At 39.0% G+C, this 25,113-nt stretch overlaps 1 protein-coding gene across 8 annotated transcripts; it reads left to right on the forward strand.

Moving 5' to 3' along the window:
• Window positions 1-5: 5 nt before the first annotated feature.
• Window positions 6-24,900, forward strand: LOC117536695 (DNA repair protein XRCC4-like). 8 transcript variants are annotated; one of them, XR_004567609.1, is made up of 10 exons: window positions 20-106; window positions 798-847; window positions 5,027-5,162; window positions 5,896-6,098; window positions 17,473-17,639; window positions 18,251-18,415; window positions 19,085-19,185; window positions 20,522-20,600; window positions 22,132-22,258; window positions 24,129-24,900. XR_004567609.1 is itself a non-coding variant. In XM_034201660.1 (9 exons), exons 1-8 carry the CDS (start codon window positions 64-66, stop codon window positions 22,254-22,256), a joined length of 990 nt encoding a protein of 329 aa, XP_034057551.1. In that variant the 5' UTR covers window positions 20-63; the 3' UTR covers window positions 22,257-22,262; window positions 24,129-24,900. The 8 variants fall into 8 exon arrangements, 5 of the variants coding, with proteins under 5 accessions (XP_034057553.1, XP_034057555.1, XP_034057551.1 ...); XR_004567610.1 differs by having other exon boundaries at window positions 20,522-20,559; window positions 22,132-22,262; XR_004567611.1 differs by having other exon boundaries at window positions 20,522-20,559; window positions 24,129-24,146.
• The last annotated feature ends 213 nt before the right edge of the window (window positions 24,901-25,113 follow it).

Below are 25,113 nucleotides of genomic sequence, written 5' to 3' on the forward strand. Positions count from 1 at the left end.
TTGAACATTCTGTCAGAATTGCCAACAGGGAGAGAGCTGCAATGATTTCAGTTTCATGCAAAAATGCCTTCGTTTGGACATCGCAGTAGTAAGCACATACAATACCGTAAGTCTTTTGGGGAAATATGTAGGTTAAATGTTTTACCAACACTACAATTGTTGTTAATTCAGTCTGATTTGAGTGAAAACCACTTACATTTGAGAAGCGGATACATAGCAGCACGCTCTAAAACTCGCCTTTCTGCAGTTCAAGGCGTACATTATTATCTCTTACGTTACAACAAATATTACCTTTTTGTTCCATTCATGGATGTGTAAAGATACGTTATGGTGATTAAAGTAGTAGAAATATATTAGGAACGTAGCAGAGACAGCATTTGCAGAACCCGGAAGTAGCTATAACGTTATGATTATTTTATAAGGCTGTAAATAATGACACTTCCAAAAAAACGAAGAAAAAGAAGGCTTCAACCCTAACCCCTAAAAAAAAAAATCCCTTTATCCAATAGAGAAATGTGACTCTTTTTCTTAAAGGTCCACATAATATACAGTATCTTCCACTCTTTTGGTCACGTATACATCTGAAATGTTTGTGGTGCACTTTTCCCTCAGAGTTTTCACAACATAGTCCCAATTCCCTCTAACCAGCCATGGCAGCATCTTGATTCCATTGAAAACATGATTCATAAATCCCCACATTCATTCACAGACACTCCAAGGGAGATCCTCATGCAAGAAGAAATCTGTCAGATTGTTAACCACACATAAATAATGTTTTGCATTTTTTACTGCAATAGTGTGGACACAACCTTGGTGTAAAAAGAGACAGTCTTCCGATGGATTGCAGGTTTGTAAAAGCAAAAGATAAGCAACGCTCACATTGCTCTTCATTGCTCTTCAGAGTTTACAGTGGATTTAACTATTTAAGCTACATCCCAGTTAATGTCACAATACGCCTTTCTCTAACTTTTGATACAATACAAAAAAGATCCATATTCACTTCCGGTTTGATAATTCAGGGAATTTTTATAGATTTCTATTAAAAGTAACATATCAGAGTGTGTGTTGAATCACTGTCCGAGAGTCGAGAGAGCAGCTCTTCCTTATGCATACTGCAGAAACTTTGGATATTCAGTATTGATAATTGCGGGTTGCTAATTCTGATGATGAACTCATCAGAGCATACCTGATAATATTGCAGTCAAATCAAGGCATGATGTATATTCTGTATGTGCAATCCTTTAATATTTGAATTGAAAAGAAGATTAGGTCAAACGCTTTTGGAATAACATTCCTTATTCATTGCAGAGTTAAACCTTCTTTAATAAAGTATAGATGTTTTATTGTATGTTAATTAAGCTGAACTGCAGTTTAAATGGTCACATGGATTCTTGTCAGTTTTAAAACAATATGGAGGTCGTATTATGCATTGGTCTCTTTACTTTTACACAACCGCAATCTTCACTAAGAGTTGCTTTTGTGACTGAGCAGGAGTTTACACCTGCAACTTATTCCTTTGTGAATATTTGAGATATGAAATGACCTGTTATGCGGATAGATAGCCAGACATTATACAACATTATACAGAACAGCTGAGGACGAGAGGACAACCCTTTGCGGGCTAGTAATGTTTGTTTAAAAGGAATGCTTATGTTTAAATTAGTAATATCTTCAAGGTTTTGAATGCAGAGTTAAAGTTACGGCCCCTACACACGGCGGCGTGCGTTACCGCTTGGCGGTGGGCGTGTCTGAAGCTTGGGGATTTTTTACGAACAACGCGACCAACAACCAATCACATGAATGTCCCGCCACGGACATACAAAGCAAAGCATTCATGCTACATCCATGCTGGCTAAATATACTGTCTATGCTTGCTAGCTGTCCATTCAAACGAAGTACACTGGATATAAACTCCCCAAAAAGGCGAAAACCTACCAGTGTCACCCACTGTCTCTGCCACCTCCCCCCATGCCTGGCTCCTCCGGTTTGTATCCCTGTATGTAAAGAGGGACTGGTCATATAGTACCGCCACGATCTTTTTCTCCTCCATTTTTTTTACATATGGGAAATAACTGCGGTCTGGCTCTCCCAACATACACGCGGTTTGATTGGCTTGCGCTTGTAATGTCAGATTTGCATACGCGGGATTTGATTGGCTGACGCCTCCGTCGAGGCGGCAAAAGTAGAACATTGCTCTACTTTTGCAGCGAGCACCGCGAGAGAAGCTACGCTTTGCTCCCACAATGCAGTTCGGCGAATCGTGACGTCACCCCATTCAAAGTGAATGGGCAGAAGCGTTGAAGCGGCAACGCACGCCGCCGTGTGTAGGCTCCGTTAGTGTGATCACTGTTTGGCTTCTCACTCCTATCTTTTGTTGCAGGACATTTAAAATGTCTTTGCGAATAACCAGTGGTACAGTTTCTATTCTCAAATGTTTCAATAACTGAAGCATATTTCTTCCTTGTGTAGTTTCAGTGAAGTTTATATTATTGAAATGTATTAGACGAGTTAACGCACTTACCTGTATACTCTTAATTTTCTGTGAACGAGGGTGAGGTTGCGTTGCAGCTTGTATTAAATTATTGTGCCACCATTAGCGCTATTGCTGCTCAGAAACATAATACACATTTCCAAAGATGTTAAATATAGATCTGAAACAATCTTAAATGCTTTTTCTACTATATGGGTTCAATACAGGAATTATGAGCCAATGACACAAAGAGCAGGACCCTGAACAACAAACACTATATCACAGTCCCCTCTGCGAGCAGCAAAAATATAAGTAGTAAAATGTCCATGGTCCAATTACAGTAGTTCTTTAAACATAGTGTTTGTGTAAAAGCATGCATTGGTCAAATTCTGGTCACACACCCCCTTAACATTTAGGCCTTGATTTATTGTGGTGCGTATTATCTTTGCTTATACTGTTTCTATTTGTCAAGTGGCTTAAATTAGCCAATGCTTGATAATAACAATGAACAATAGCGAATGACACAGTCCGTTGCTATGAAGTGCTGCACTGCTTTATTCCCTGAGCGATCATTAGAGTTCTTCTTTAAATCTTGGAGTGTTGTAGAAAGCATGAAGGGAAAGTCCAGTGGAAGGACAATGAGAGGAAGACTGGCCTAATTGTCTAGGCCCATTAAACAGGTAGTTAACTGCCTTGGCTTTTCTACTCTCTATGAACTCCTCATTTAAGTCACTATGCATAATTAGAGGCTTTCTTTGTGACACATTTACCTAGTACTTCCTGCAGTTATGTCTTGCAGTTTTCATATGCGGCAATGTGAAAGAAATGACAATGAAAAGGTTGAGGAAAGAAATTACAGAGGGAGTAAGTTAAGAGGATAAAGGCTGTGTGTCAAAACTGTAGGGGAGCAATCGTTGATGATTTAAGCATTCCTGTGGTTTGGTCCGCCAACTGAGTTACTGAACAGTAAGACTTTGGGATTGACTTTGAAGGTTTGCGCGGCTCTCCATTCCTGAGATACAGTGCTGTTTATTTAATTGGAGTGTCCTTCTGTCATTACCACAGGGTCATCGTCCCTGCACAACAGATGTTACAGTAACTAATGAGTAGCTGGGCTCACTTTATGAGGTTAAAGTTGAACCCTTCAGCCCCCTCATCTTGTTCATCCCCTTTCGTCCAGCCACACCCCTTCTCAAAGCACAAAGGGTCAACTTTGCTGCAAGGTTTTTTGTGCATATGCACTGGTGTGTGTGTGCCAGGCCTCTGCTGAATGTCTCATTTTAAATAACCTTGACCACCTGCTCTGTCAGCATATAGCATGGGGGATACAAAGAAAGAATAAAAAAACAAAACGACGTGCTGTCACGTCCTAACTTATAACACCGAGTCCGAAGGCGCTCATTTTCATTTTTGAAAACATGTCCAGCTAACTACCAATTTAGCTGTCCTTTTCCCCGTATCCCCACACACTAAGCCCTGTAGTTAAGCAGGGGAGATGTTCAACTCACCTCTCACTTCACGTGGAAGCAGTAATCACGTGTTCTAGCCTAGACATCCGTAATAAAGTAAAAGTTCTCAAGACCCCTGAGAAGAATAATAGTCAGTACATGTAAGGAACAATGTCATGGATCATATTGAAGCCCTTTGATCAACATCGTTAATAACTGATCTGTTGAACAAAGTCAGCTTCTGGAAGGATACTTAACTTTAACTGCTGGAGTGAATCCGTTTGTCAACGCATAAGGCCGAGGGCAATGTGACATTTAGCAAACAGGCTTGCTCAGCATGTAGAGGAGTTTAGTATTGGCAAATAATGATTTAGTTAAAGTATGATGAAACATCACTGAATGCTAGGACCCATGACTTGCAGGGCTGTGATTGTCCCTTGCTTGGTATTTTCAAACATTATGGTTCTTCTGGAAATGTTGAATTTTCTCCCTATCCAAATCAAGTTTAAGGTTAATATTAATCCCTGCACCTAAATAATGGTTCAACTTTCTTCTACAGTGTATCATATAGTTTGATTTATTTTTACAAAGCAATGTGAGTTTTACATGCTTTACTGAGCATACTCGAGGGATGTTTCCAGACTTAAATCTTGTTGTGCAAACTGATGTAGTTTGTGTGATTTAAGGGTATTCAGACTCAATATATGTATACTGTAGATCGTTGGATAGCTCTTCTCTTCACATTGACTAAATTCAAACAACAACTTGGCCTTTTTCGGTATTGTTCTATTTATCTTTAATAGCTTGTAATTAACTTGCTGTAGGTCAGGGAGCCCCCAAGCCCGCACAAAAAACCTGCCAAAAACACAGAGAGCCCTATTAAAGACACACAGGGACATGTTCTTACCAAATCCAAGAAGTAAACAATGAGGCTCATTGATGCAACTGGAGGATCAACACAAACTTGTAACATCAAATTGGCTTGGTAAGAGGTCCAAATCATGATCCAAACCCACGTCATAACCTGAACACAATGCCACGGACCTGTTTCTGGAAAATGTATTCATTATGGTTAGAGTTTCTCATCTCCTATCTTTGATTTCTGCAGGTCATGAGTGGAATAGTTCAACAGATCTCTGTAGGTGCAGCCACCCCCTACTTCCTGCGAGTGGACTGGGCCGTAGACCTGGGTGTTGGATTCACATTAGCTCTCACCGATGGACACTCGGCGTGGATCGGAGAGGGTAAAGACTTCAGATATGCAAACTCAAAAACAGATGAGGAACCTACAATTGTTGGCTTGTGTGTTCTACAAAGACTTCAATCTTTTGACCATTGATTAGACTAGGTTGTCACCAGGTTAGCATCATCATCAGACCGTCCAAACTGTGGAGGCACCTGGCTGACCCCATCCCACAATATTGTAGCTGTTAGTCCTTAAACAGAGGGACAGCAGTGACCTTGTTCCATCATCCTTTCCAACCTCTGTGCTGCAGCTTACAGGTGTAGAAAGTAGATTAAACTCTACAAGGCTAGTCTTTGTATGTGCAAGTCAATTTTCTGTGTGTGTGTGTTTGTGTGTGTTGTAACATATGCACATTAGTACCTTTTCTCGGGAAGGACACCTGGAACTTAACTGCTCTCTAGTTTTCTATTGCCGTCCATCTGCAGAGTTGACAGGCAGAGATGGGGTTGTGACAGCTATGTGCGGGCTTCTGGGTCGTCAGTGTTTCTGTGTTTGATGTGTTAATTGGGACCCTGAGCCCCGTGTGAGCAGCTGTGCAACAGCTGATGACATTCCCCTCGGTTTCTCTGAACGCTTCCTTTTAAATCTGCTTTCACATGCATTCACGCATTGCCTCATAATTAATGTTTATAGTTTTGCTCTGCAGTCTGCCATCACCTCTTTGCTTTTCTTTCAACTGAACACTTGAAAATGATGCAAAAATGAGAAAAATGCCTTCTATTTGTGTTCAGTTTCAGAAGATGAGGTGACAAAAGAAGCCAACGACTTGGGAGCCACAAGGGACAGATATGTTGAGGATCTTCTTCAAGCGCTAACAGGAGGCCCAGGAAGTAGAGGAGGAGGAAGGAGAAAAGGCGACAAGGCTGTGTATTCATTCCACGTCACAACAGATCACTGTCATCTCTCATATCAGAAGATCTGTAATGACATCTCGGTGAGCAAAAGCTTTGGGTAGATTCATATTATACCGTGTTATAAAATCTTCAAGGTTAACAATATGGTCTAGGGGACAAAACCTTTATATTTTTAGATTTTAAAGGTCATATAAGAGACAAGGATCAGCAGCTTGAAGGCTGTTTTCAGATAAACAACAGCACTGCTTAAAGTGCATGGCTCATTTTTTACATTACTATCGGGCTGCTGCTTGAGCACAGCAGTATCGTCAATGCAGAGGGGAATGGTAAAAATAAAGTAGGGTTGATTTAAAAGGAATGGAAGGGTGTACCTGACTTAACTTTAGCTGCAACGCAATTAAACGTTATCTGGCCTGTTGTCGCCTATGCGCAGTTCTGAACAATTGCTTTGTAACGTGAATGAAAAACTTTCAAACATATTCATTTATATTTTATTATCTGTAGTTTGATGACACTGACTGAAATTGTTTCAGTTTTGTTTCATTGTTCAGTGATAGATAACACATGTCGTACCGAAAGACGTATAGCATGCTCATTAACTAAAGGTGGTTAGTTTAAGGAATCTATACCTACAGATTAGCTCTAATGCATTTTAATGATGTCAATCTATCAGTACTTCACCCTTAAATTCCACATCATGCACTCCCCTGTGTCACTGTCCCCTCAGGTTAAACACATCTCACGACAACTAAATAGAAAGGAAGTCTTTTTTTTTTTACAGGGGGCTGTTAAAAGGATGAGGTTTATATTGTCCCCACATTAAAGCAGAATTAGAATGGCTTGGTTGCCTTCAGGCCACTTTGGAAAAAGCCAGAGATAGGAATCATTCAGTCGTCCAATAGCAACAATATAAGGCAGTTGTCTAACGGCCACAGCTTATAAACATTTGGGGATAAAGGTTTACTGATTGAAAGTTTGTTACATTGTAAGGTGGAGCTAGCTTGAGTTAATGTAAACAATTGGTTCCCCACATGAAAGCACATATTTCTTGAATTTATATTGTCTTGAAACATACATTACATGCTGTGCTAAGGGGATTCTTGCATAGTTCAGAGTGAGTGACAGGTTTGAAGGAGTACAGGTCATAGCGCTCCAATTGATTTCTTGAGAGGATGCTTTTGCCTCCGGGAGGCAGGTCACCAGGGGTCCTGGGACTGATGTGAAGGCAACAGAGACCAGAGGGAGAAGGCCAAGGGGGTTAGGAAAACTAGAGACCATAAAACTCTGATTTATGAACAGGACAGTCCCATCTAACAATCTTAGACAACAGTTGATTAGAGTCGTATTCTTTTCTTTCCCCAACTCCCCCTGGCTTTCTTTGTGTCGGTGAGTGTTGAGTATACAAGTGTGCCTATGTGTGCATGTTTCCGTGTCTGGACATGTGCAGAGTGCAGACATACTGTGTCTCTTAGGTGAGACAACCAGGCTATTGGCCTTTGACATTCTTGACAAAACAATTATTTTTTATGGGACATTTGAAAGATCATCTTGGTAATGAAATGATAAATGGATCAAGAAACAAAAGAACAAACATTTTAAGCAATACATATTTATGCCTTCTCTTTCACACTGAGAAACACACACAGGGCTTTCTTAATGGAATAATAGATAATCAATGTTGACTTTAGTTTGCAATGGATTTGTAATGCTTTGATTTTTGTAACCCTTTTTGCATCACTTTATTAAATCACTTTTAGTTCTGATTACATCACCAACCACAAGAGCGACTCACAAATATACAGCAGCCATCATTTGACTATTGTATTCCAAATTAAACAATTTCAAAGGTTTTATCATGAAATAAATAATCTCTCTCATGTGTGCAGGGGGAAGCCAAAAGGAGCAACTAGACCACACAACATATAATTGACAGTTGTCCAAATTTGTCCAGCTCCCAGTCTGCTTTTCAAATGTGTATTTAATGCTCATAATGTTGCTGAGAGTAATAATTAATGTGTGTGTGTGTGTGTGTGTGTGTGTGTGGTGTGTGTGTGTGTGTGCGTGTGGTGTGTGTGTGTGTGTGTGTGTTGTGTGTGTGTGGTGTGTGCTGTGTGTGTGTGTGTGTGTGTGTGTGGTGTGGTGTGTGTGTGTGGTGTGTGTGTGTGTGTGTGTGTGTGTGTGTGTTGTGTGTGTGTGTGTGTGTGTGTGTTGTGTGTGTGTGTGTGTAGTGTGTGTGTGTGTGTGTGTGTGTGTGTGTGTGTGTGTGTGTGTGTGTGTGTGTGTGTGTGTGTGTGTGTGTGTGTGTGTGTGTGTGTGTGGTGTGTGTGTGTGTGTGTGTGGTGTGTGTGTGTGTGTGTGTGTGTGTGTGTGTGTGTGTGTGTGTGTGTGTGACACAAATCTAAGAAAACAGCGGGACTATTTGCATTGAGTGCTAACTACCACTTTTGCTTAACACCTGCTTATTTTTTCCCTGCTCTCCTTCTTTCTCCTTTTTTCAACACGTTAGAGGTTCAAAAGTGGAACATATTTTCCCAGCCAGGTAATTTGAGGTTCCAGAAATTACCAAAAGTTTCCTTCGGGAAAATATTAGAAAAAATAGGCTGGAGACAAAACAGGTGGCAAATTTAACCTGACATTAATATTTTATGAATATGACCCCAGAGGTTGTAATGATGAATGTCATTTGGGTGTTCCTTTGCTACTAAGCAGGTGTTTTACATTGCCAAGTCAGACATTATCTCCTCCTTAATGTCTGTTTGAGTACCAATCTATCATTGATGGAGAACTAAATATTTTAGTTCTGACACTTGCTTAAACAGACACCTGAACTTCTAAGGACTTTGAAACATGTTATTAGAGTTAAAGGATCGTCTCTGTCTGTAGAGAGTTTTAGAGATGTTCCCTTACACAAGTTGATTACACAATAGGAGCACAGTATGTAAGTTTAAGGCCTGGCATACTTTATTTGACATTATCAGTTAATACCTGTGTTACCTCTCTTTTAGTTTTAAAGAACAAAATGCTATCAAGCGCTTTGACAATAAACATGATGGTCACACACATGTTGGATCCAGAGGCGTCCTATCATTTTATGAATATTGTCACTCTGTGTTTGAGAATACTGAGCTGCACATTTCTCACTTCACACTGACTTTCGATCCAGGGAGACAGAGGCTTTAATGCTTTACAGTTGTGGCAATTAAAGCCACAGGATTCTGGATGAGTCTGGCTGAAAGCATGTGACACTGATTGTCAATGTTTTTCAAAAAGCACTTGTGTTATTGTTCACTGGGGATTCCAGCTGTGCAGCATTACGCCACAAGTCAATGTTTTTATATTATGATTGAATTATCCCAAATGATGAAGTGTGAAGTTTACAATGTGTTTGTTTTGAATGTGTTTGTTCCTTCACAGCATTTGAGTAATATTTCTAAATGTGTCGGCCAAAAGCAAAAACCTTACATATACAATTATGATAATACTTTTAGTTTTTCTCTTCCCTTTCTTCATGAAAGTATACATTATTTTTAATTGTTGAAGTTCAGCTCTTTTTTTTTTTTTTCATTTAGCAGCTTTTCTACAATGCTTGGTGGCAGATGTTTCTTTCTCTCAACTTTTGTGTCCTACACCAAACACCATCCAGTGCCATGTGTTTATAATAGCATACCTCTGTGGATTTTAAAAACGAATGTCTACTGTGCAAAAAAAAAGCTATATTACTGGCACCGAACTACAGACATTGGAGATCATCATGGTTTCCTTTATATTTAAAAAAACAGGTATTTCCTCTTCCAGTGTGGTGGCCAGTCTCTGATCCTCTGTAAATTGAGACACAACTCATTGCGGTATTGAAACAGTTGTGATACAGGCATATATAATTTTAAATATCAATCTAAATTGACCAGAGCCTAAAGTTATGTTTTCAAATACAAACGTTAAATTGTTTATCGAAATAAGTTTTTGAGGGAGGTCCTTTTAGACAGCTAGTAAATCTATAATTATAATTAATATGAAACCATTATAATAATAATAATAATAATAATGGATTACATTTTTAATTAGAGCGCTTTTACAGGTGCTCAAAGCGCTTCACAATTACATATTACACATATTAGACATATATTATTATAACATAAGACCTTCCCTTTGTGATTGTTTAATGCATCATCTGCATGCTTTAGCAAAAGAGCACCATCTGCCTGCAGCTGTTTTCCTAAGCCCAATTAACATTGCCCAATTAACCCATTATGGGTGTTGCAAATCCCATGTAGCGGCCAAATAGATTTGATTGTGGTTTCAGACATATTATCTATGGTTACATGTTTTTTTCTTCTTCTCTTAGATCAGTTAATTTGCTGGTTGAGAGATGCATATAGGCCTTGTTTTAAATGTCATTGAGCCAAGTATTCTAGGCAGATACCCGAGTGATCTTTGACAATTTTCTGCCACTATCTGCTCTGGTACTGTGCCATCGCTTGCCCTGTGTTTACGGGAACAAGCAAGTTATCTGGGACCGTCTGAGTGCTGTCGCCCCTCACCTCCTGCTCTCTATCTGCCTCACGCCTCTGCTCGGCGGGCGATGGAGCTGATGGGACAAGTTGATCTCCGCTCTATGCCCACACTTTCCATTCTGAGCACCCTTGCCCTTCCTCGAACACTGTGTCTTTGTCATCACGCTCACACTGCCCACTCATTTCCCTAGACAAAATAATTATGCCATCAAATAAAACGAGCTAACAGTAAAAACAATATTATTTGAATCCGCTTCCTTTTTGTCAGCTACTGTTTGAAACCTTAATCTATAAATTCCAATGATGGCAACTGACTTTTATATTATTGATTACTGCATATTGATTAACGGGGTCTTTGTCCTCTGACCTATCGTATATTTGGTCTCCATTGATGTGGTGGACAGTGTAAAAGGAAAGCTTTGTGTCCTCTGTGCTCACATTGTGGTGTGGTATCTTTTTCACTTGGCTGTAGTTCTTTTGGCTTTGTCCTCCACACCTACGTCTCCCCTCTCCACGGGTTTGACCTTATGATCTGGCTAGCTGTCTGGTGATGCACACAAAAACAGATTGTTAGACCACGCCCACATTGGACTTGGCTGTAATGTAGGACAAACTTAACCTAAATCCTGGAAGATTTTATATTCACATGTTTTGCTAAGTATACAATGTAGTCTCTTTTGTTATATTTTCATCCAAAAAAGTACATTACAGTTTTACAAAGACATGATATCCATCTCAGATATATTAAGAAAGCATTGATCTTTGTATGTAAACAAATCAGCCCGTCCTGTCAAATAAGGGTCATATGTTTAATCTTGATAGAGGCTGAAAAAACAGCAATGAACAGTGTTGTAGTTTTTAAGTAACAGTAGACAAATGTGGCAGTGGGTCGTGGATCAGAGACACACAGTCTGACCTCCCACACCAACAGTGAGCAGACTGACCTTTATCTGTATCTCTGTTTCTCAGGAGGGAGGCAACGGCTCAAGAAAACAAAGCTATTTAGCCTTTTCCTGTATAACAAATATATTTAATCAATGAAAAAACAACATTTATTACTATTTGACACTGGTATGTAAAGTTCAGAATGCTGCTTGCCTACTTTTCCAGATTTATATTTTGTTTAGTTCTTGTTTCCTCTTTGCTTCCTGCACAGTAAGATAAAGGTAAACTTTTGGTAATCTGGAATTCACATGTTTACTGCAGGAAGACTTCTAAGAAACCCTGAAAGTAAAGACATTTAAACACACAACCTTTGGTATATCAAAGAAGGAGCAGAAGAAATAAACAGCAGCCTCAGTTTCATCAATGTTAATCCAGTAAATAAAGGTTGTGTCTTCAGCAGTTAACATCTCTGTATCTGGTGTCTTAAACTGGTAATACCATGTTAACATGCTGGTTAGGAAGATTTATGGTCTTGAACTAGGCCAGTGGGTAACAATTTGATGACAAAGTTTAACATATGACATGTTAATGTAGTGAAACATGTACAGTAAATGTAGGACATTACACGTTTCTTTGAAGTGTGGAAATATTAGAGTATTCAGTCCAAAGCCTTAACATTATACGTTCTCATGTGGCTGATTTATTGTCAAATGACTTTCCTCTGGCAGCAAAGTGAAGATTGAGGCACAGGTAGTAAAAGGGGGAGGAGGGATTTTGAAATAAGATCAAAGCTTTCACAGCTATCACAGCCTCCTATGTGTGCATATAATAATTTGTAGCCTACAGTAGTGTGCAAGTTAGTATATCTTTGAAGCTGACGTGATGACATTGAAAAACTATTCAAACTAATAATTATGAGGCGCTCATGAGGCATTCTTACTGGGCCTCTTCCTACACCAATCTAGCTGTCTCCTAATAATAGTGGACCATCTTGCACAAACACTGAACACACTATGCCAAATTGCAGATGAGGCTCAGTGTTACACGGATGTCCTACAAATCCCTGCGAGGAGCCTGCACCGTATCACAGTGACATCTTGATGTTCTTCTAGATCTTTTATGAGTTCTCGTGAAGCTCATCCTCTTTATTTCCTGGGTGGTCTCCTATATGTCCCGATCCTATTAGGTCGACTTAAATCACTGATTTTATTTTTATTTGATCAGCCCGGGTGCAGTAACACTGTAAAAGCTCCGTCACTATTCCAAAGTACTTTTTTACAGAATTATTTCTTCATATTTATTGATGTTATCCTGGAATTATAGGCTACTGAAGGGAATCATTACCTTTAAGGCTGTCAGTAGTCAGAGTTTTAGACCATTACTCTTTTGACGAGTGATCCCTGGTCTGCTCTCTCATCTCGTGCTACAAAAACATGCGTGGACGCACATGAGCCTCTGTGCTCATTGCACATGTGTCTTAACAACCCAGTCTCACGGCATTTCGTGTTCACCAACACGATTTTTAATCTATTGATTCGTGTTCACCAACACGATTTGCCCCTTTTTTTTCGTGTTGCACAGCACGATTTTAAAAGCAATGTATTTCTACTGCCTGCAGCACGTCTTTTTCTCCGGTCAGGTCGAGGAAGACCTGAAGCTGTGTGGTTCATAAAAACATGTTCTTACTCAATATCAAGCCACAGTTATTGCTTTTATTTTAAATCGTATAATTTCGGACTTTTGTTGCCGTCTGTGAGGAAAATAAATGGGGCTCAGAGCCTCAGGATACTGAAATCTGTATTTTTTAAATCTTTTTTTCCTTCTAATTTATTATTCTTTTCAAAATAACACACTGTTATTTACTCACCAATAACACACAATTATCCTTGCTTCTATTTATTGGTTTAATTCCATAATCTCGGGCTTTTTTGGCGTCCGTCAGGAACTGAAATTCAAAATAAAAATAACCGGAAACAGACGTAGGCATTTCGAGCGATTACCCAAGATCCTCAGCTATGGTTTTAAGCTCGTTTATTGGATGTTTTAGCCGCAATGCATGCTGGGATTTGGTGTTTATATGATATGAAATCCGGAAAACATTTTAAAAGAATAAAAGAATACTTAATTCCGAGCGCTCTTGCTTTTCTCTTTGAAAGTCATCACATAACGGCATTGTAATACACGGTTCGGCTGCATTGTATATTACAGATCTGCCGTAGTTCTTTATTTATAGAGCCCTGATGAGAAGACCTTTGGAAAAACTGAGAAAATGCCGCCGAAACTGAATACTTGACGTGGATCATAAATATATTCAACAATTAAACAACATCTTCAATTTCTCTTCACACAATACGTCTCCTTGCAGTATCAACACTAATTCGGCTGACTTTTACATTTGATCTAATTCAAAGATAGGTTATATTTACACCATAACGGTGCACAGCTGATATAAAAGGACTATAGTTTTTAAAGATATTACTGATTTTCTTTGAATGTAAGAATGTAAATACTGAGTCTGAAATAGTATAGCAATATGCTGTAAAATTATGTGAAAGCATGCATAAAACTACACATTTTCAGAAAACAAAAGTGTCCTACACTAATAATACAAAGTTATTATGGCTGTGTGTACCTTGTGTGCACCGCCTAGTGGTTAAAGCACGTTATTGAATTATTGTGTTTTATTTGTTAAAAATATTAAGAGTACATACTTTCATAGGGGGAAAGTATAAATATAGAATATAAAAAATCAAGAAGATACTATAAGTGATCTCTACAATAAAACAGTTTAGTGCAGAATGTACAAATATATTAATAGGAGGAGGAGCAAAACAGAAAAACGAATTAACCTTTATTTAAACATTAAATAACAGATTAAGGTCTTCTTTTAAATAAGAAAACAACTTTGGGGGTATCTATCTACAGATAAATATTAAGCCTGACAAAGTACTTAACGTCTAATATATTGCTCTCCTGCAATGTTAACTATGTTGAAGCACTTATTTTAACTGATATTATACATATGAATTATACTCTTATGTATGTAGATAGAATAAGAAATGTGCAGAATATGACAGTTTAATGGTGGAGGTACACACATATTAATAGATGTCTTGTAATGCACTGTTGAGGAACCTGTGACCCAAGTGTTTCATTCATTGCATAACTACACCGTAGTTGTGTATATGATATGTCAATACACCTTTGAAAAACTTGAAAGGGATGTGCAAAATAGCCATAATATACAGTCTTTAATGAACTATTAGTAGAGAATAACGAGTAATGAATATACTTTATTACTCGTTTCCATTCATGTCAATTGCAGATACATGTTTAGTCTTCTCAAGCACCAACTATCAAATATCTCTCCTGATTGTTGGCACTTGACAATCACCTTACCTGAATTTTACTCAGGTGTAACTAAAGTCTGATTTAAGGGTTGTTTATATTTCACATAATTAATCAGAATCTGCAAAGTAACTCAAATAAATGCAGTGGAGTAAAAATACCAGGTTAACCTCTGAATTGTAGTGGAGTAGAATTACAAAGTAACAATGAGCTGTCATGTGGGTATTAATGCTGCGCATTATGGACACAAGCGATTTTCACCCATTTATTAATTATATGTTTTACATTTGATAACACCAATGTGTTTAATACTGGCAACTTCTAATTGTGGGAAAAACAAAAACGTTCAGTAGAGACGTCCCATAGAACATTTTGCGAAACACAATAGCCAGCATGTGTAGTTCTGGGGGGGCGTTCGATTCCAGTTTTGGATAGTCTGGCGTTGTTTCGTTCCATTTCACACAGCTGTTTGACGCTCTGCGTAACCTTACGGGGACTGTAGTCCTAAACGATAGCTGGGGATTATGGGTAGTGTAGTGTCTTCGGCCATCCTAAACTCAGAAATGTTGACAATCGCAATGATGCTCGTCCCTTATAGGCCTACGTCTGTTTCCGGTTATTTTTATTTTGAAATTCAGTTCCTGACGGACGCCAAAAAAGCCCGAGATTATGGAATTAAACCAATAAATAAAAGCAAGGATAATTGTGTGTTATTGGTGAGTAAATAACAGTGTGTTATTTTGAAAAGAATATCGAATTAGAAGGAAACAAATATTTAAAAATACAGATTTCAGTATCCTGAGGCTCTGAGCCCCATTTATTTTCCTCACAGACGGCAACAAAAGTCCGAAATTATACGATTTCAAATAAAAGCAATAACTGTGGCTTGATATTGAGTAAGAACATGTTTTTATGAACCACACAGCTTCCGGTCTTCCACGACCTGACCGGAGAAAAATACGTGCTGCAGGCAGTAGAAATACATTGCTTTTAAAATCGTGCTGTGCAACACGAAAAAAAGGGGCAAATCGTGTTGGTGAACACGAATCAATAGATTAAAAATCGTGTTGGTGAACACGAAATGCCGTGAGACTGGGTTGGTCTTAATGCAGAGAGCAGTAAGGTATTGAAGGTTAATGGCATCCAAGCCCCTAAACACAAGAAGAAGACCACATGTAAAAAAGACGAGTCTACAGACACACTAATGGCTCTGTTTGTAGGGACAGTGGTGCGTTAAATGCTAGCATTAGCATGCTAACATTTTAACAGTGACAAAGCTAAAAGCTGACTTTTAAGCATGTTTGCTAATTAAGTTTATGGTGTTATCATTACTTTTGCAAAACACAAAAGATATCTGAAGCTGATTCGTCTTGCTAATTTGCTCTTGTTTCATTCAATATAAGCAGGGTATTTCAAGCATTAAACAATGGAGACACGTTTGTATTGTTAGGGACAGAGAGACACTACCAAAGAAAAAGGTAGGGAAGCTGTTGCAGCGATGTGAAGCAAAGGTCCACTTAACATGTCCAGGTTCAACAATGGAGGGGAAAGCAGCTGTGTGGCCTGCCAGGACAGAACTGGCACGGGACAAAGTATTTTATGAGAGCTTTTGAAGATGGCGGCTTTATTACATTGGGTCGGCGACCCCGACATAGCCCAGAGAAGATTTAGCACCTCGTCACCTTCTGGTTTCCCAGTGCATTGAACAATACCTGTGTGCTCGTGTACTCGTGAGTTCTTGTTATTGTGTGTGTGTGCGCATTCGTAGAATCTCCAAGACAACAATCAAGCAAAGCTATTTGAACATTGGTGTGGGTGTGGCAGCTTTGATGTGCACACTTCAAGTTGACCACTGTTTCTGAGCTTCAGTGTTTTTTCTATTGAATCATAGCTGTTTTCTGTAGATTAAATCCTATTGTGCCTGTTAAAAATCTGAGTGCCACAGTGGAATTTAGAAAATGTTAAGCATTAACTAAATATTTGGAATCTTCTGCAATTTTCGGTCGCTCGCTGCAATGCCTGAGCCCTGCTTTGGGACTTAATGCCAACATGTAAACCGAATGAGGAATGTTTTATGACATCTGAAGCCTGTCTGTGATTCCAAAGATTCACAGACAAGATACAACAGAGAGGAAACTGTGAACGATCTTGCATGGTTTACTGGTGACTAATGAATGCATCCTGTATTTCAACAAGACCGAAGAAATACCTCGACTTTAAAAGAATCCCCCACTCACATCTTCTTGGAATGACGTTAAGGTGTAAATGCTTACTCGTTTTTAACTGTAAGCAGAAGAAGCTGGTTTGGTTGCGATATTATTGCATTAATACATTATTAAATTAATTAAGTACTTTTTCAAGATTGGAGTGCTAGATGTGGTTTTCCCAGGTAACTTCCCCCAGTTTTTCATAGAGGAGCCCCTGGTACTAAAGGGGAAACTTGGACATGTAGTCTTAAAACGGTCCTGTTGTCTCCTCCCAGACTGTCATACTCAAAGGGAGGCTTGCAGAGGTTATGCCTACCATGTTACCATGTGCCATTAACTATCTTAGCTGTAACCTGTCAATGCAGAGTAAGGAAAGTCGATTACTGAGGTCCTCCCACATTGCTGAGCTCCCCAACTGTTAATCATACAATTTGCACTCTTTTATGATTTGTGCTCTCTCATATTGCTTTGTTCTTATTCTTCTCTTTCATTTATTTCTTCAGGTTCATTTGGGTTCAGTAGAGCTCCAGCCAGCTCCAGACCCTCTGGAGCTGAAGCGGGAGATGATTGGCCAGTCTCTAAAGTATAGTACAGATCTGGAGTCCAAGAACTGCCAGCTGTTAGAGGAGAACCGTAGACTGAAACAGGAGCACCAGAGAATACTCAGAGAGTAAGGAGGAAGGAAACCAATGCTGTGTTTTTAGCTAATGGGTTTTAAATATTAAAGAATATGTGATGGACAGCAAATATTAAGTTCAAATGGAAAGTACCCCTACAGCATGTCATTATTTTCTTAAGATGCGCTGGTATTTGTTTGTTGGTTGTCTTGTTTTCATGCAAATTCTTTTTGCTTTTTAAGTCGGCCTGTCCAGAATGACATCATCACTGGTCGCCCATTTGAGAGAATTAAGGGTTCCTCCCTGTGATGCAAACCGGGCTTGTAATTTCTGGGAACTAACCTCTAATGTGCGTATTTCAGTTAAAATATGACTTATTTTCTTTTTTTTGTGTAATTGTTTATCTGTTTTTTTGGTTGATTAGCCAATGAATGAAGCATTGTCAGAGATGGAGGATAAATATTACTTATGTCTCCATGGGGTGGAGGCATCAGCATCACTGCCCTTAACAAATTACTCCCAAAAAACACAAACAAAACAAACATTTCAAAACATGCATTGTCCTTCTGTTTTTGCGTGAGCACATGTGTTTCCATGTGCAAGTGGGAGTCCAATCACTTGGATATATGTTTTTGCATATACACTTATGTATTGTTCTCACCAGGCTGGGGCAGCAAGTGGAGGATAAGGAGATGTTGGAGGGGAAGATGTACTCACGTTTTGTCATGGTGCTGAATGAGAAGAAGGCCAAGATCAGAGGCCTGCAGGAAGCTGTCCGCCATCTCCAGCCCACTGAAGACCAGCAGGCAGATGGAGAGGGTACACATAGGTCAGCAGACTGGTTTCACATGGCGTTTATTATTCTGTCATGCTCTGGTTTAACTGGCTAGCTTTTCTACTTAAAATGCAGGTGAACCAGTGAAATCAGTTCTATTTAATGTGTTTCTCACATATTTTGTCAATGCTTGAGTCTGCAATTTATGATTTTCTGTTAATCTGATTTTCAGATCCACTGATGTTTTTTATAGCTACACTGTACTTGTTAAATATTCAAAAGAAAACTTGATTAGTGTGCAATCAATTTAGCTTATTTACTGTTGAATTTTGTAAAAAGGGTAAATCAACATTCAGGTCATTGCTTTAGCTGCACATGTTATTTCCAGCACAGGGCTGTCAGCTCCGCGTTTGTGTTTGCCATATCTTTAGCATTTGCAGAACACAGTTGCTAAATTGTTACTTTACATGCCTGTGTTAATATAGACTATCGTTGCAGTGCACAGTGTATGGATGAAAGGTTTTACTCACAATAGCTGCTTAGCTTTTGGCATAGCTGCTTGTGGTCAATACTGTAAAATATTGAGAGGTGATTACCCCAAAGGCAGTGTCTTCTAGAGAATATTCAAAACTCAACTACATTTTTCTTCTTAGTTTTTTTCTTCTTTCTCACTTTTTTCTATAGGAAAAAGTTTCTGTTCTCAAATTATTTTATTTATTTTAGTGACAATGACACAACTTATGGCGAAGACGACAGTCAGGACAGAAAGGAGGAGACGGTTCAGAGGATCCATCCATCTCAGGAGCAAACTCTTCTCATCACAGGTGTGTGTGATGTGTTAAGAGGACTGCTTTTTATATTATTTTTGTGAATAATTGGCTAATACAAATGATTAGTTTATAATCAATTACAGAACAATCTGTTTAGAACAGTCTATTGTTTTCATGTTTTCCTGCGTAAGAATATGTTGCAACAGCATAATCAGTGAACATAACCAGACTGAAACATCTCCTTGCCCTCCTATTACTCAGAATAAAGCAACTAGAGTGTTCCTCTAGGGATAGGGCAGAGCCTAACCAATGCAATTCATAACATGATGAGAATTGGTATTACGTTTTATATGTGGGTGTTAACACACACAAATGTGTGTGAGCTCTACTGTATCACAATGTAGGCTGAAGCATCATTTGGGATCAGGTGGCAATGTTGCTCATACTTAAATCACTGCTTATTTTTCTCATAGTGAAACATGCAGATTAGAGGAAAAGAAAATAACTTAAAAAAGAAGGAAAAGATTGTTAGTAAAAATACATATATAAATAATTATGATATAATCATACACATACTGACATACATTTATCAATAGCTGTCTCAATTTGGGACTCTCATAGGTCACCTTTATACAAATGTACTGTCACAGTGACCCTCACTGCATTGTGTTCCAATGTCCCCATTACTTATGCATGCGCCATGTTTGGTGGGGCAGGGTGTAAGAATTTAACACGGCAACGCTTCGCCCATTCCCGTTACTCCTTGTTATGTCATAGGACAAAATGTGAGTCAGTATTGATGCAGACTTAAAAAGAGTTTAAGCTTTCCTTGAACTGATTTGTTATTGTCTAATAAACTTGACAGTTGAATGTAATTGATCATGTAAGCAGGGGGTTTTAACGTAAACTTAAAAGCACAGCGAGCAGAGAGCATACCCTCGGGAAGCCAGGTTCTGGGAAACTCTTTTCTTTGAGTCATAAACCCACCCAGTCTGCTGTTATTGCTTCAACACAGCCGGCCAGGAGGTGGTCTTTCCTCTTCCTCTGCATCATGCAGAGGCGGCGTGATGTCACAATATCTGAGTCATACCCCCTGTACTACGAGTTGCAATCTGCCGGGGTAACCTACTGATCGCTCGCTGAATGGCTGCGTTTGTGTTCAGAGCCAAACTCAAGTTCCCCCGAGTTGCGAAACATATTAATGATGCAGTGACTTTAGCAGGTCCTGTTGTTTGGCTCTCATTTTCTTCACTTTCACTCACTAACACAAACATGCACACACTCTCCCCCTTCAGTGCAGAGGGATGACGGTTGTAGATTGCGCAGTATGGGTCTTGGTTTACACACTTTGTTGTTTGAAGTGTTTTACAATGCTTTCTTGTGTTCTCAGCTCGTCCGTCACCTGTGCCATCTTCATCTTCATGCATTGTGAATTTGCTTTTATATTCTCTCCATTTTCTGCATTATGGGTGTGTTTCCAAAATAATTTTAGTATTTACACTAATTCAGCTGTCCGGCAAATCTGTCTCTAGGCGTTTCTCTTTTGGCCATCACTAGACCATCGTAGAAAACACGCCACAACTTAATGTCAAATTTGTTACAATATGCTGATTCATGCCTAATGCATTATTAATTCTTCTTGCTTATATTGTGCAGCTTTACTCTGGTAACCCTAGCAATCAAATCAATTCACACCCACCTTCCCGATAATCTGAGGACAAGATCCAGGACAAAGTTTTGTATTTACAAATTCAGTAAACACATACAGTAACTACATAAGGTAAACTTTAGTACATTTTAGACCTCACTGACATTTGTTTAGTTTCAGGCCCCCCCCCCCCCCCCATTTGGCTGTCTTCAGGTAAACCCACATCAGAAACCGCTTGCATGACAGCAGTTTTATTTGCATTAAAAAGTAAAAACACAAACTTTCCCGACATAGTTGGCTACACAATTACACTTTGACATGCACGGCCCCAGTTAACCTTCGTGCCTCGGGGTGTGTTTCATATTGCAGAGGCCTCTTAAGAGAGTAATGACAGGGCAGATTTGGAGACAAAAAAAGAAACTCTCTCTTTGACCTGTTCCCTCCAGCATCTGATAGTGACAGCAGAGGAAGCATATCACTCACAATGAGGTGACAGAAGATGAAAGAATAGGAGCTTGACACAGGGGAAGAGAGAATTGGAAAACAATCATCCATCAGATGTTCTGTAATGTCAGACTTAGTTCATTTAACCCCAAATATCAACAGTAGCAATCATTTCAGCATCAGCATCATCCTTCAATCTCTCAATCTGACAGCAAATCAATTCTCTTAAGTATTTCTTTTTATCTAACACAACTGCTTAATCTGTCAATCTTTGAGTCTGAATGTGCTAGCAGAAACGTTAAAGGGCAAACAGGTGTGTTTTTGAGCCTGTCTGGATGTAAACCATTTTATGATGGGCCTCGTTGGAATGTCAGATCTCTGTTCCAGATAAAGGTCCCATTACTTCAAGTGTGGAGTTGTCCAGGGTTAACAGAGGTTATATGAAGCCCAGAGACTCCCTCAAATGTTACACAATTGACACAAATGGAGAATTGGGTTTAAGCAGTGAAACGGGAGAATTTGGACTATGAGAATGACAACCAACGTCCCCCCAAAAAATGTTGATCGAGACATCCGAGTGCAGGAATTCAGACTCATTGGAGGAACTTGCAGTCCATCAGAGGTCATTGTGAAAGAATGTGAATAGAATCTAGTACCTTTTTGATTAACAGTAAACATGCTTTTTTGTATCAACTGATTGATAATTTGCTTATATAAGTGACATTATTAATCAAAGATGCATACAAAATGCAAAGTAACATACTAGAAATGATTCAACTTTATTTTCCAGACGAGGCAGGACAGTTATCTTTTTATCACATTAAAACATGATTCAGTAAGAGTGTGTTTTCTAAACAGTTTGTGTGTGCCTCTACTGTATGTGTCTGTGTGTGCTGTATTGTATGCAGGTTGTAATCTGGTGAGCCAGGGCATCTCTATGGACCAGACTTTTTCTGATGAAGAGGATGAACAACCGCGGCGAAAGCGAAGATTACTTCACACCCTGAGCCCTGAACCTTCTGAGCAGGAATAAAGGCAGGTTAGTCAGATAACAAATAATTTCTTATAGTTGTTTTTTGATTCAGATAACCAGTACAATCATTTTATTTTAGAGCATAGCTGTTTTGTGGAGCCTCTCTTAAATCACAGTAGCAGTACAATGACATGGCTTTTCATTGGAGGTGGGAGAACAAGATTATATTTTGCAGATTTTAAAGTAGCTCAAATACAAAACATTTATCAACAAGACACAATAACATATCATTTTATAATATCTCCACGCTACTTTCAACCACAATACAAGGAATTTATTTACATCTTAGTTTTTTTTAACCCTGTTAAACATTTCACAAATGTTAAAACGGCCACCTCTTCTTAATAACTAGACCACACCAATATAATATATTTGTAATATTCCATCTCAGATGTTCACTACATATCGTGAGAACAATTACGAATACATTTCTATGGGTGGGAACATTTTAAGAATTCAACTTTAGAAAGTTTGACTCACTGGTGGGCCTGGCCGGGTTTGAGATATTTATCAGCTTCTATTAATGTTTGGGTTTACGGAGGTTTCTCCTGAACATCCGGCTCATGCATACAATGTTGTGCGGTCTCTCACTACATTCACCAGCTGCATGTTTTCTAATACTGACGCTCTGCAATACAATGACGACCAGAGGTTTTTGGACTGCTGCATCTCTGACTAGACACAGGCTAAGAGCTTAGTCCAAACAATGACAGCAGTAGCTATTGAATGTTACTTAAAACCTGAACTTATTTTCTTATTTGGACCCTTACATTTGCATTCTATCATTTTTCATTTCATTCAGCCTTGTATCAATATATTGAACTGCATTTCCAAAGTACGCGAATGAAATATTGCATTTGAAATGGAATGTTTGTTTATTAAGTGAAAATAATGAACCACATATTTCTTTCTTCCCTTCTGTCTTCTCCATCCTCCTCAATAAATAGATACCATTTAGGAACGAAAAGCCTAAATCGAAGCTTTTTCTGATAAACAAGTTTTCTTAAAGCCTCTCCAGCTATGTGGCAATATACTTGTGGCTAGTCAACCCTCACCTCGATACACACAACCATAACAGTGACAACCAGGCAACAGAGTCCTGGAGGTGTCCCCAGATTTGTTCCCAGATTTGGACCCAGATTGAGAAAGCCAGAGCATGTCACCGTCATCTGGTTTGCTTTAACTGTGACAATTACCTGCTACAGCTCTCATGAGAGCCTAACTGCTTGTCTCTTGTCTTCAATAAATCAAAAGACGAACAACTAATGACGCTATCATTTTCCAGACACTTCAGACTGTGTGCTCCATTGTGAGCTGTCGTCAATACTTTGCCCAGATACGTTAATAATCATGAGATAACAGCCACTTAACGTCCTCCAGTGCTTCCTCAGGAACTGCTGCTGTTGCTAATGACTTGGAGAACAAGGCAGAGAATCTGGACCAAGAGTATGGAAGTAATATCTCAAGAGCTTGACTTCGCCCTGAGCTTGAATTTGGCTTCCAAGCCCCTCAACCTTGTCTCTGTGAGACTGAAACAAGAGTAACAACTACTGAGGGACAACAGGCTACACCCAGAAAAAAGGGTGTCATCAACATCGAGACGAAGCTGCCTTGTTGCTGCTTTTTCATCATGTTTGCTGGTGTTTTCCCTGCTCTTTTCATTATGAAAATAAACCATGTGCCATCTCTTTCATTTCCTCTTTATAAACTAGCATTTTGCGTACAATCATTTTACCTCCTTTTCATCTGCCCTTTTATTCTGTAGATGTTTTGTGGACCAAACTCACTGTGTGGTGTTTTGCAGAGGGTTAATGAGCGTATGTTGTCTCTCTGTATTCTCATCCTAACCTCTACCTTTACTTCCATCTTTAGGTCCTAAGGTCATCACAGTGTGTCTTCACACTGACAGTAATGAACCTCTGGAGATTTACTCGGGTCTTCATCTGACCATTCTACCTTTGACTTCTCGACCTTCCTGCTGTCTTTATGATTTTGATGATACCTAAACGTCAGCTGAAGACCACGGGTGGCCGCCTGGATAATCCCACAACACGCGCTTGAAGGTTTAGTAATCCCCACAGGAATGTCACACTGTCTCCTCTATACATCCCAAAGGCATTTTGTGAGCAGAGGCCCAGATCAGTTTCTGAGGATGATTTACAGATGAATGCATGAAGGTTTGATCGAGAATAAGACAAAGATTATGAAACTCTGTTAATATTTCACTCACTGGTTTTATTTAAAATATTAGAGCATGCTTACATGACTACAGAATAGCAAAGAAGAAAAAAGGCTTATTTTTCTTAAATTCTTTTTTAAAAAACCTAATGATGTGTTTTCCTTGTGTAAAATACATTTAAATGTTTCTCAGCTGATTCAATCTATATCATATAATCTGTATTTATTTCATGTTCTAGAAATGTATTTAAATAAAAAATATTTTAATTGGGAAAAAAATGAAAAGTTGTAAATGTTTTGCAATATGTTTTAATGTTTTACGTGGCAAGGCATGTTCATTTGAACTTGACTTCAATACACATTCAAACATATTTTTGTCTTTTCTGTATTTTTGAAATATGAAGTCACTGCCTAACAGACAAAAAACATGAATAATTGTTTGTAATAAAGCCGTAAATGTACAACAGCATGGCTTTTACATTAGGTCAGTATAGGTCAACGGGGCTATACAGCACGCAGCTGAAAGGGTCAACGCTGTTTGTGAGAGAGCGATGAAGGCTGTGCCAGTCTGAAATTAAACGTTCAGTCACATGCTTATCATCGTCATTCACTTACTGCGTGCACCTGTAGGATTCCCATCATCCAGGGAAACGACAGGAGTTGTCCTGCTGTCCCGCTG

The sequence above is a fragment of the Gymnodraco acuticeps genome, unplaced genomic scaffold (assembly GCF_902827175.1).
Source record: "Gymnodraco acuticeps unplaced genomic scaffold, fGymAcu1.1, whole genome shotgun sequence".
NCBI lineage: Eukaryota > Metazoa > Chordata > Actinopteri > Perciformes > Bathydraconidae > Gymnodraco > Gymnodraco acuticeps.

Excerpts from the sequence above, each read along its gene's own strand:
- LOC117536695 (XM_034201660.1), top strand. The coding sequence starts at position 64 with ATGCCTTCGTTTGGACATCGCAGTAGTAAGCACATACAATACC. Across the intron at positions 107-797 it reads TAGTAAGCACATACAATACC|TGTGGACACAACCTTGGTGT; the intron begins GTAAGTCTTTTG and ends TTACTGCAATAG. Across the intron at positions 5,163-5,895 it reads CTCGGCGTGGATCGGAGAGG|TTTCAGAAGATGAGGTGACA; the intron begins GTAAAGACTTCA and ends ATTTGTGTTCAG.